General features: G+C 43.3%; 1 protein-coding gene across 2 annotated transcripts in view; it reads right to left on the reverse strand.

Moving 5' to 3' along the window:
- The window catches only part of me2 (malic enzyme 2, NAD(+)-dependent, mitochondrial), a 119,907-nt gene that overhangs the window by 32,727 nt on the left and 74,433 nt on the right, over nt 1-12,747 (reverse strand). For both annotated transcript variants that reach the window (XM_085974866.1, XM_085974857.1), the window contains exons 10-11: nt 7,914-8,027; nt 5,929-6,043 (exon numbers count right to left, since the gene is read on the reverse strand). In XM_085974866.1, coding sequence (XP_085830992.1) covers nt 5,929-6,043; nt 7,914-8,027 — 229 coding nt within the window. The remainder of the gene's footprint in view (nt 1-5,928; nt 6,044-7,913; nt 8,028-12,747) is intronic.

The raw sequence follows: 12,747 nt of genomic DNA on the forward strand, positions 1-12,747 counted from the left end.
GCACTGAAATCGTTGAAGTCCAGATCAATACAAGAATAAACATTTCTTCCAATTTACAACCTTTATCAGAATCTAAAGCTATTATAAAGCCACAAGTTTAAACATTTATGCCAGAATTTAAACAGTTCGTTCTGTCAGAAAGCTTTAAACTCATCTAGAAGCAAAAGTACAGAATTTATATAAAATAAAGATTTAAATACTCTACTTTCAAGCTTTAACAAAAACAAGGTTGCAAAACTATTGAAGTGTCACTATTCATATTTAATTGAGGCCCTACAGTTTTGTACTATGGCCACTTTCTAATAGATATCATTGAGGAAACCTGCAATATTTAAAATGCAGCTCAAGTATTTATCCTAAATAAAATACAGGTTTTCTCAGAAGCTCTTTTAATAAATACCCCCAACACCATCAGCTCTGCTATTAGATGCAGCTTCAGCACTGTAAGGGAATGGATGTGCTTACTTATATATTTGTAAGTTATTCCACAAAATAATGGTGTTCAAAGGCATTTATTGGCTTTCATATGAAATAGGCATACAATGACAACTATTACTAATAATAATTACATAGACTTGAGCCACTTGCGGTAAAAACAAATTACCGGAGAATTCACGTGGCTAATTACGGAGTATGAGTGCGAATATAACATTGAGGAATAAAATGTTCAGAAAAGTGGGCAAAAAAAAAAAGGTTGTGTAGCCCTCTATGTCAGGGACACCAGAGAAGTAAGTAAAGTTGATACTGTGGAAGGGGGAAAGCTACAGAACAAAACTATTCTGGGTGGACATCACTAATGCAAAATAGTTCAAGCCAATACTCAGGGTATGCTACAGATCCTTAAGTCAGTATGAGGATGACAAACTGTTCTATGAAGAGACAGAAAGGGTATGTGAGAACAGGAAAGTTATTTTAATGAGAGATTCAAAAATCAACAAAGTATGAACTGGGAAAACACTAGTGTTTTAGAACCAGCGTTGATAAAGGTTTTAACATGACATTTTTTTGACCACCGCATCAAAGAAGTAATAAGAGGCAGTATTCACCTTGACCTAGTATTTGTAAACAAATCCAGATAATGGACAGGAAACATAAATCGTAACATTGCCTGGGTACGGTGACCACGTGATCTGGGAGTCAAACAGTTAACACCAAGACCAAGGTATCTACCTTTAAAAAGGGTTAATTTCAATAAAAGGTGGGGACAACTAAAGCAAATAAATTTTTGGCGGTTGTTCAGGAACACTTTTTTAAAAATTCATTCACGGCATCGCTGGCAAGGCCAGCATTTATTGCCCATCCTAACTTGCCTTTGAAAACGTGGTGGTGAGCCACCTTCTTGAACCACTGCAGTCAGTGTGGTGAAGGTAGGGAGTTCCAGGATTTTGACCGAGCAACGATGAAGGAACAGAGATATGTTTCCAAGATTATTTTTATTCGTTCCTGGGATGTGGGCGTTGCTGGCAAGGCCAGCATTTATTGCCCATCCCTAATTGCCCTCAAGGTGGTGGTGATGAGCTGCCTTCTTGAACCGCTGCAGTTCATGTGGTGAAGGTACTCCCATAGTGCTGTTAGGGAGGGAGTTCCAGAATTTGACCCAGCAACGATGAAGGAACGGCGATAAATTTCCAAGTCAGGATGATGTGTTAATTGGGGGGGGGGGGGGGGAAGTTGGAGGTGGTGTTCACATGTGTCTGCTGACCTTGTCCTTCTAGGTGGTAGAGGTCGCAGGTTTGGGAGGTGCTGCTGAAGAAGCCTTGGCGAGTTGCTGCAGTGCATCGTGTAGATGGTACACATTGCAGCCACGGTGCGCCGGTGGTGGAGAGAGTAAATGTTTAAGGTGGTGGATGGGGTGCCATTCAAGCGGGCTGCTTTGTCTTGGATGGTGTCAAGCTTCTCGAGTGTACTCATCCAGGCATGTGGAGAGTATTCTATCACACTCCTGACTTGTGCCTTGTAGATGGTGGAAATGCTTTGGGGAGTCAAGAGGCGAGTCACTCGCTGCAGAATACCCAGTCCCTGATCTCTTCTTGTAGCCACGTATTTATGTTGTTTATCTAGTTAAGTTTCTGGTCAATGGGGACCCCCCCCCTCCCCACCATGTTGATGGTGGGGGATTCGATGATGGTAATGCCATTAAATATGCAAGGGGAGATGGTTAAGACTTTCTCTTGTTGGAGATGGTCATTGCCTGGCACTTGTGTGGTACGAATGTTACTTCTCACTTATCAGCCCAAGCCTGAATGTTGTCCAGGTCTTTCTGCATGCGGGCACGGACTGCTTCATTATCTGAGGAGTTGCAAATGGAACAGACACTGCAATCATCAACGAATATCCCCACTTCTGACCTTATGATGGAGGGAAGGTCATTGATGAAACAGTTGAAGATGGTTGGGCATAGGACACTGCCCTGAGGAATACCTACAGCGATGCTCTGTGGTTGAGATGATTGACCTCCAACAACCACAACCATCTTCCTTTGTGCTAGGTATGACACTAGCCAGTAAGAGTTTTCCCCCTTATTCCCATTGACTTCAATTTTAATAGCGGTCCTTGATGCCACAATCAAATGCTGCCTTGATGTCAAGAGCAGTGACTCTCACCTCCTCTGGAATTCAGCTCTTTTGTCCATGTTTGGATTAAGGTTTTAATGTGGCTGGAGCAGAGTGGTCCTGGCAGAACCCAAACTGAGCATTGGTGAATAAGTGCCGCATGATAGCACGGTCGATGACAATCATCAGCAAAGTGATGGAAGGTGAAAGTGGACTGATGGGATGGTAATTGGCCGGATTGGATTTGTCCTGCTTTTTATGGACAGGAAATACCTGGGCAACTTTCCACTTTGTCAGCAGATGCCAGTGTTGTAGCTGTACTGGAACAGCTTGGCTAGAGGCGAGGCTAGTTCTGGAGTACATCTTCAGCACTACAGCCAGGATGTTGTCGGGGCACATAGCCTTTGCTGCATCCAGTGTACTCAGCCGTTTCTTGATATCATGTGGAGTGAATCAAATTGGCTGAAAACTAGTTCTATGATGGTGGGGACCTCAGGAGGAGGCAGAGATGGATCATCCACTCGGTACTTCTGACTGAAGATAGTTGCACACGCTTCAGCCTTGTCTTTTGCACTCACGTGCTGGGCTCCACCATCATTGAGGACGGGGATGTTCATGGAGCCTCCTCCTTCCATTATTAGTTTAATTGTCCATCACCATTCACGACTGGATGTGGCAGGACTGCAAAGCTTTGATTTGATCTGTTGTTTATGGGATCACTTAGCTCTGTCTATAGCATGCTGTTTCCACTGTTTAGCATGCATGTATTCCTGTGTTGTAGCTTACCAAGGAGGTTGGAATCTCATTTTTAGGTATACATAGTGCTGCTCCTGGCATGCTCTTCTACACTCCTCATTGAACCAGGGTTGGTCCCCTGGCTTGATGGTAATGGTAGAGTGAGGAATATGCCAGGCCATGAGGTTACAGATTCTGGTGGAATACAATTCCGCTGTTGATGGCTCACAGCACCTCATGGATGTCCAGTTTTGAGCTGCTAGATATGTTCTGAATCTATCCCATTTAGCACAATGTCCTCAATGTGAAGATGGGAATTAGTCTCCACAAGGACGGTGCAGTTGTCATTCCTACCAATACGGTCATGGACAGGTGCATCTGTGACATAGATTGGTGAGGACGAGGTCTAGTAGGTTCTTCCCTTGTGTTGGCTCTCTCACCGCCTGCTGCAGGCTCAATCTGGCAGCCAGGTCCTTCAGGACTCGGCCAGCTCGGTCAGTAGTGGTGCTACCGAGCCACTTTTGGCGATGGACATTGAAGTCCCCCACCCAGAGTACATTCTGTGCCCCTGCTACCCTCAGTACATCTTCCAAGTGGTGTTAAAATGATTCATCAGGTAAGGGAGGGCAGTAGGTGGCAAACAAGAGGTTTCCTTGCCCATGTTTGACCTGATGCCATGAGACTTCATGGGGTTTGGAGTCAATGTTGAGGACTCCCAGGGCCACTCCTTTCCAACTATATACCACAGTGCTGTCACCTCTCCTGGGTCTGTCCTGTCAGTTGGACATGACATACCCAGGTGTTGGAGAAGTCTGGGACGTTGGCTGAAAGGTATGATTCTGTGAGTATGACTGTCAGGCTGTTGCTTGACTAGTCTACGGGACAGCTCTCCTAATTTTGGCACAGGTACCCAGGATGTTAGTGAGGACGACTTTGCAGGGTCACCTGGGTGTGCTTTTGTCGTGTCCAAATCGATGCCGGGTGGTCCGTCCAGTTTTACTATTATAGTTTTTCGTAGCAGTCCTGATGCAACGGAGGCCATTTCAGAGAGCAGTTAAGAGTCAACCACATGGCTGTAGGTCTGGAGTCACATATAGGATAAGATTTCCTTCCCAAAAGGACAATAGTGAAGCAGATGGGTTTTTACGACAATCTGGTAGTTTCATGGTCACCATTACTGATACTTTTTATTCCAGATTTATTTAATTAAATTTAAATTCCCCAGGTGGGATTTGAACTTGTGTGTCAGGATCATTAGTCCAGGCCTCTGGATTACTTGTCCAGTAACAGGTCCACTATGCCACTGTACCCATACTTCAGTAGAGGCCAAGTCGAACTGAAAGAATACATACTGGAAATCAACAAGATCAGACTAAATTGGATTATAACAATTAGATTAAAACATTAAAAGCGATATAAAGAGGAAAAATTACCTCTATAAACCCAGTGGAGAAACAGGAAATGGGTTTATTGGGATGAATACATAAAAATGGAGAAAAAGTTAAAAAGGATGATCACATGAGCAGATAGAAACCTAGAGAAAAGCATAGTAGCAGAGGATGAGAGGCTGGTCAGCAGAGAATTGGAATAGTCAAGTCTGAAGGTGACAAAGGTATGGATGAAGTTTTCAGCAACTGATGGGCTGAAGCAAGGGCAAAGACAGGCAATGTTAGAGGTGAAAGTAGGCAGTCTTTCTGATGGAGAGGATATGGGGTCAGAAGCTCAGCTGACGTGCAAATTGATCATGGTTGTGGACAGTCTGAGGCAGTGGCAGGGAGGAAGATGGAATCAGTGGCAAGTATACAGGGTTTGTGGCAGGAACCAAAAATGGAGGAAATTGCAGATCATGCAAACCTAGATGACAACAGACGCAGTGAAGGGGGTCAAGCGAGGTAGCGCTGTGTTATCGTCAGCGTATATGTTGAAAATGACCCCATGTCTGCAGATGATGTTGCCATGGGACAGCATATAGATGAGGAGCAGGAGGGGCGGGGGAAGAAGGAAACTCCAGAGGCAACGTTGCGGAGGTGGGAAGGGATGTCAATGCTGGAGTTCCTCTGGCTACGATCAGATAAGCAAGAGTGGAACCAAGGAGGTGGTCCCATTGAACAGGACAATAGAGCAGAGGCCTGGAGGGGGATGACAGAGTTGATTGTGCAAAAAGGTTGCAGAGGTCAGGATAATGCACCACGATCACAGTCAGAGCATTTCATTTGTGATGTTGGTTAGGGTTGTTTCGGTGCTGTGGCAGGACGAAAACCTTATTGGAGAAATTCAAACAGAGTTGCAGGAAATATAGGCATGGATTTGAGAGGCAACACTTTCAAGATCTTTGGAGAACAAAGGGATATTGGAGATAGAGTGGTAGTTTATAACAGGATGCATTATCCCAATATACAAAATATATATTTATACCTACAGTAAAAAAGTTTGACTGCTGCAGCTCACATTGCCCAAGAGCACTGTACAGCTAGTCAACATTCTCTCAAACTGCAGCCTTCTGATGTTCAAAAAATCCCCCAACGAATACTTAAGGTGCAAGAGGGCACTGCCAAAGCACATCATTTCAAATTAAATCTACAAAAATAGCAAATGCAACCACTTCAGTCACAAACATTCTGTTGTAGCTTTTACCACTTACCAATAATAGCAGTGGGCCGTAGTATATTAACTGTGTCCAGAAATGTCTTGGCTAACTGATCAGGTGCTGTGTGAACATATGCTTCTTGGTGACTCTCTATTGGCTCTGAACGACCCTGCAGTCAGAAGCAGCATTGTTAGAATTTAACTGCAATAGACAGACTCAGTTAATGCTTAGTTAATTTACCCAACAACCGAGGTGGGGTTTTTATATAAATAAAACTTGCTCTTCTTTCCCCACTGGATTTGCCAACGCCATACACCATCAGTAACCCAGGTGATGACAAATTAGAGAGAAATATTTGATACTTTGAAGTGCATTGGTTGTTATGCAGGCAGTGTACGTGAAGTGCTTTTGAGATATTTCAGAAAGACAGGATAAGATAGCTTTTGCTTTTTGACAGTGGACCATAGCAGCATTTCTGCATCAAATATCGAGTATGCTGTATCAGGAATTCAGGCAGCTCAAGTTCACATTGAAATTATAAAGAAAATTATTTATGCTACTCCAGAAACTACACAGACACTGAAAGTTTTAAAAAGGACAGTCAGCTAGCAATCGGTTAAAATAGCTAAACTGCAACTAGCACTGTATGCTAAGAGTGGCTGGCTGTCGGGTAGGTAGGCCTGCGGCACCAAGCCACAGAGAGGAGGGAATCGGAGGCTGGGATCGGGGGGGGGACCAATAATTTTTTTTTTTTTTTTATATAAACGGTGGGCCGGAGATAGTGGAGACAGTGGGCAGGGGTGGGGCATTTACCACCTGGATCCAAAAGTCCTCATCTTTCTTTAGCTGGCAGGTTCCCAGAGTCCTGGGTAACCTGGCTGCCCAGAGTCAAATTTAAAATGGAGATTCAAAATGAGGCACAGGCTCACGATAATATTTAAAGTGCCAACTCGTCTCCTGGGAGGTTAAAACCTGAAGGGGTCAGGATTCAAATTTCTATCATTTTAACCTCCCACCCAACCCTAACCCGTCCGTATTTTGGGGTTAAAAATTCCCCCCATCGAGTCCACATCAGAGTGCTACAGGTCAGCGACCAGTTTCATTTACTAATAGAACTGAAGAACTTGTGAATATAATTCCATCTTTCCCTTCTTGGAAACTTGCTCATGCCCATCCTAGCCCTAAGAAACAGTTCATCTCTTAATACTTTGAACTACTCTCCTCCTGATTTTGCAATTAACTTTTTGAAGTCAAGGAAGCTACTGTTAACTCTCAAATTATTCATCACTTAAAGTTCTGACCTAAACCATAATCAAACATATGGTTTGGAGACATTCCACTGGTAATCTTTTTGCTTGCATTATACATCTCAAACTATATTTCTGGAACACTTTATTAATTAAACATTTGCAAGATGTCATGGGTAACAAATGGATCACCAGTTTTGGGTTGTGCACTTCTAAACAAGTTACCATTATATAAAACAACATTTAATTACTTTTGGGGAAATATAGTGGTACATCTAATTGGAGTGCTAATGTGCTGACTCTTGGCTTTGTGATCATTTCTCTGAGTTTGCGATTCAGGCTTGCCAATGCAGGAAGGCATTTTAAGTGCATACTATGCACTTCTACACAGACACTCTGTTCTACGATCATCACAGCTTAAATACCACCCCTGCGCACCTTTAGTGATCTGGCTTTATGCTCATCACAGGCCAAATAAAATTACTACAACTTCATTCAGTTCTGACCCTCCTCATCTACATTTTTTATTTTTTTTTTTATAAAGGGCAGAGTTAGACAGATTCTGAAATAATTGTCAAAGTGTATGGAGTTGTTTTTTCTGGATTATCAGCAATTAGCTCTCAGACTCCATTTCAACCACGACTGGACAATAAGAAAACTGCCTCACCTATACACAAGGCAGACTGGAAGCCAAATATCCAAAGGTGAAGGGAAGTAGCCAAGAAGATATTCAGCAGCTGGTTAAAAATATTACATGAAAGCTATTAAAAGTATGTTAGCTCTCTTGCTCACCTTACAAAGTAAGCCATACATGTCAAACATCCAGATCTTCTTCCGTGCTTCCTCTTCAGATATTCCAGATTCTTTCATGGCCATCACAATCAGATCAGCAATGCCGAGTGCTGCCTGCATAAAGTAGTAACAGAGGAAACCAGCACTTGGAATAATTTGTAAAAACAAAATCATGTACAGAACCTATCCACAACTTGTAACTTCACAGAAAACATATACAAGAGCAGCACAAGCAGAATAGTCAAACTGGGCCAGAATGTCCTTTATTCTCCAACAGAAAACAAAATTCCTGTTTCTAAAATCACATGTATTTGCTAAGTTTTAGCCGACATTTGTCAAAAACTGAAAACTGACCAGAAACAAATATAAGCAGCTACCCTATCAGTCTTGAGGGCAAATATGTTGATGCCAATGACGGCAAGATATGTTACTGCAGAATTACCCTCTCCTTCAATTTGACATACTGGGCCAGAATTTGCAGTCAGCGGCAAACAAACGGCTACACTTACACTAGACTTTCGATGGGCTTTGCACTGGAACTTGCTGTGATTAGAAAGCCGTTTCAGTGCAGCACCCTCAGGGGATCTGGGATGTGCGTGAGCAGAGCAAGCAACCGTACATCTCCTTAAACAATCAGATTGAAGAATTGTTACTCAGCAGTGCAGAGTCTGAACCAGGAAGTATCACTTAAGAATATTTAATTCAATGCCAAATCATGTACAGAAAGCAAAATAGAGAGAGGGAAAGAAAGGTGGTATTCGGAGAGAGATAAAAAGGATTTGAGTATAAGAGTAAAGATGTCTTACTGCAATTATATAGGGCCTTGGTAGGACCACACCTGGAGTATTGTGTACAGTTTTGGTCTCCTTACCTAAGGAAGGATATACTTGCCATAGAGGGAGTGCAACGAAGGTTCACCAGACTGATTCCTGGGATGGGGGGATTGTCCTATGAGGAGAGATTGAGTAGACTAGGCCTATATTCTCTAGAGTTTAGAAGAATGAGCGGTGCTCTCATTGAAACATACAAAATTCTTACAGGGCTTGACAGGGTAGATGAGAGAGGATGTTTCCCCTGGCTGGGGAGTCTAGAACCAGGGGTCATAATCTCAGAATAAGGGGTCAGCCATTTAGGACTGAGATGAGGAGAAATTTCTTCACTCAGAGGATGGTGAATCTTTGGAATTCTCTACCCCAGAGGGCTGTGGAGGCTCAATCGTTGACTATATTCAAGGCAGAGATCAATAGATTTTTGAATATTAAGGAAATCAAGGGATATGGGGATAATACAGGAAAGTGGAGTTGAGGTAGAAGATCAGCCATGATCTTATTGAATGGCAGAGCAGGCTTGAAGGACCGAATGGCCTACTCCTGCTCCTACTTCTTAAAGAGACAGAAAGAAAAAGCAAAAAAAGTGTTACTTAAATTTTTTAAAAACCGCCAACAATAATTAAAATCAAATGATCAGAAGCTCCAGCAAAGATTCAATTCAGGGTACTTAGATAGCGAGTTTCAGGGTGGAGCATAAGCGATGAGGGGCAAGTTGAGGTGGAACATCACAGGGACTGTCTACAACAAAGTCTCATTTGAGCATGAGCGTTTTACGCAGTTATTTCAGTGTAAGTCAAGAATTCTGAAACATGCATAGGGAGGAGACCATTGCCACATTTGCAAGTGTTGAGGGATTGCCTAACCAACCAAACTACAGACTTACAGGGATAGTGTGACCACTCCAGCACAATTTGCAGCAGAGCCTAAATTTTGAGCCCCAATATACAGAAGTCTCTTGTTCGGGATTTCAACATGTGGGTGATCAGGTTGAGAACACCTTAAGAGGGTTTTGAAAATCTCAGTGCTGCTCAATAGTTTTCCCCCCACACAAATCACAGGACATATTCAGGGAGTATCCAGCAGCAGGAGTTGACACTGTTGATAGCGTGGTCTCTCGGAGAACCACATCAATTCCACCCCGCCAGCTAGCACAGCATTAGAAGTGGTGCCATCTGATGAACCAGAAGGTACTGGCCACCTCCATCCAGAGGCACACACTGACACCCAGTCACCATGATTCCTCCTCCTACTAGGGAATCACTTAGGCAAAGGTAGACAAAGGAGAAGCACCAGGGTACGACACTACGTCCTTTACAGTTAGAGGCGGGAGAATTTATAATGGGGAATGGGGAAAGACACAAAAAAACTCCCAGAAATACAAGAAAACCAAGGGTGTGGCAAGAATGAGAAACTTAAAGAAATTATAGTTAGTAAAAAAAAAAAATACAGGAAACTTTGCGCTATCCGGCACCCACGGGACCGAGCTGCTGTCGTTGCCTCAAAACTGCCGTACTCTCCAGTTAATGTTGAGAGATACGGAGATTCTTATCTCCGTATTTGACAACAAACACTGTTGCTTAGCAACAGCTTCTAAACACTCGGGTGTGGCCCTAAAGCTCTGTAGCTGAAGCTGTTGCTATAGCTACAGACCTTGCACAGCTTGACTGTTCAAAGCAAAAAAAAAACAAAAAGAATAAAAAACGGCTGCTGATTTTTGCCGGTGGCTCCAGATTGCCAGATAGCTCACCTCCGGATAGCACAAAGTTTCCTGTACTAGCAAAATTAATGGGACTAAAAGTCGATAAATCCCAAGGACCGGATGACCTATATCCTAGGGTTTTGAAAGAGGTGGCCATTGGGATAGTGGACGCATTGGTTGTCTTCTTTCAAATTTCTATAGATTCTGGAATGGTTCCTACAGATTGGAGGATAGCAAATGTAACCCCACTATTTAAGAAAGGAGGGAGCGAGAAAGCCGGGAACTACAGGCCTGTTAGCTTCACATCAGTAGTTGGGAAAATGCTGGAATCTTCTATTATAAAGGATGCAATAACTGGGCACTTAGAAACTAATAGTAAGATTGGGCGGAGTCAACATGGATTTATGAAAGGGAAATCCTGTTTCACAAACCTACTGGAGTTCTTTGAGGATGTAACTAGTGGAGTAGACAAAGGGGAACTGGTAGATGTGGTGTATTTGGATTTTCAGAAGGCCTTCGATAAGGTCCCACACAAGAGGTTGGTGAGCAAAATTAGGGTACATGGAATTGGGGGCAATATACTAGCATGGATTGAGAATTGGTTAACAGACAGAAAACAAAGAGTAGGGATAAACGGGTCTTTTTCAGAATGGCAGGCTGTGACTAGTAGGGTACCGCAAGGATTGGTACTTGGGCCCCAGCTATTCACAATCTATATCAATGATTTGGATGAGGGGACTAAATGTAACATTTCCAAATTTGCAGATGATACAAAGCTAGGTGTCAGTGTCAGTTGTGAAGAGGCTTCAAGGGGATCTCGACAGGCTCGGAGGCAGGAAGCAGAGGGTAATGGTTGATGGGTGTTTTTGTGACTGGAACGCTGTTTCCAGTGGGGTTCCGCAGGGCTCAGTACTAGGTCCCTTGCTTTTTGTGGTATATATCAATGATCTAGACTTGAATATAGGGGGTATGATTAAGAAGTTTGCAGATGATACTAAAATCGTCTGTGTGGCTGATACTGAAGAAGGAAGCTGTATACTGCAGGAAGATATCAATAAATTGGTCAGGTGGGCAGATCAGTGGCAAATGGAATTCAATACGGAGAAGTATGAGGTAATGCATTTGGGGGGGGGGGGGGGGGAAGGCTAACAAGGAAAAGCAATACACATTAAATGGTAGGACACGGAGTAGTGTAGAGGAACAAAGGGACCTTGGAGTGCATGTCCACAGATCCCTGAAGGTAGCAGGCCAGGTAGATAAGATGGTTAAGAAGGCATACGGAATGCTTGCCTTTATTACCCATGGCATAGAATACAAGAGCGGGGGGGGGGGGGGGGGTTATGCTTCAACTGTATAAAACACTAGTTAGGTCTCAGCTAGAGTACTGTGTTGTATCCGTGTGTTAATGGAGACACAGAATGCAGGAGTTGGTTTAACAGGTGTTTACTGAACAAATCTGGAGGTGAACTAAAAGATACAAGACACTATACAGGCTTATATAGCCCGAGTGGCCACTACCGGCATTACAGTACACAGGGGCCCTTAAAGGCACATACACCACAATTCCTCCCCTTCTAGACAACCAGTACATAACATTTTTAAGTAATCATTAATTAACATGTTTACAAGAACAATAATCTACACATTTGCTGCAGTTAATCAATTATAAGTTAGTCTCTCTGGAGGCTTCCTGACTCGGTCCGGATAACGCCTCGGTGGTGTAGTAGTTTTCGGTGGTGTAGTAGGTTCTTTTGGCAAGGTCGATTCGTCTTGAATGCCAGTGTCGGGTTCATCTGGTTCCAGTATCACCGGATCGGAGGTAGATACTATGGGTATCTCTGCTTCATCATTAGGCGTATAGAGTTGTGGTGTAGGTTGTCCCTTTTCGGATGACTATGATCTGGTCAGCATGGCGCCTTATTAGGCTTTCTCCAATGTCCACGGTATACATCAGCGGTCCTAGTCGTGTGCAAATAGTTCCAGGCTGCCATTTCTCGGTACGGTAGTCCCGGGCCAAAACTTGTTGACCTATCTGGAAGGTTCCAGTTGGCCTTTCATTCATGCCTTGAAATTGCCGGTTCTCTACGTCCCTTCTGATGTTTGGCTTGATCAAATCCAGCCGGCATCTTAGTCTTCTATTGAAAAACATCATAGCGGGAGTTTGGTTTGTAACCACGTGTTGCATTCCTGTATGCAAACAAGAAGTTATCTACCTTATGCTGTATTTTTATGTCTTCATTACCTATGGCCTTCTTGAAGGTCTGGACAAACCTTTCAGTCAATCCATTGGTGGTGGGATGGTATG

Source organism: Somniosus microcephalus, chromosome 2, assembly GCF_052327205.1.
Source record: "Somniosus microcephalus isolate GS21.2 chromosome 2, FLI_Smic_1.0, whole genome shotgun sequence".
Taxonomy (NCBI): Eukaryota; Metazoa; Chordata; class Chondrichthyes; order Squaliformes; family Somniosidae; genus Somniosus; species Somniosus microcephalus.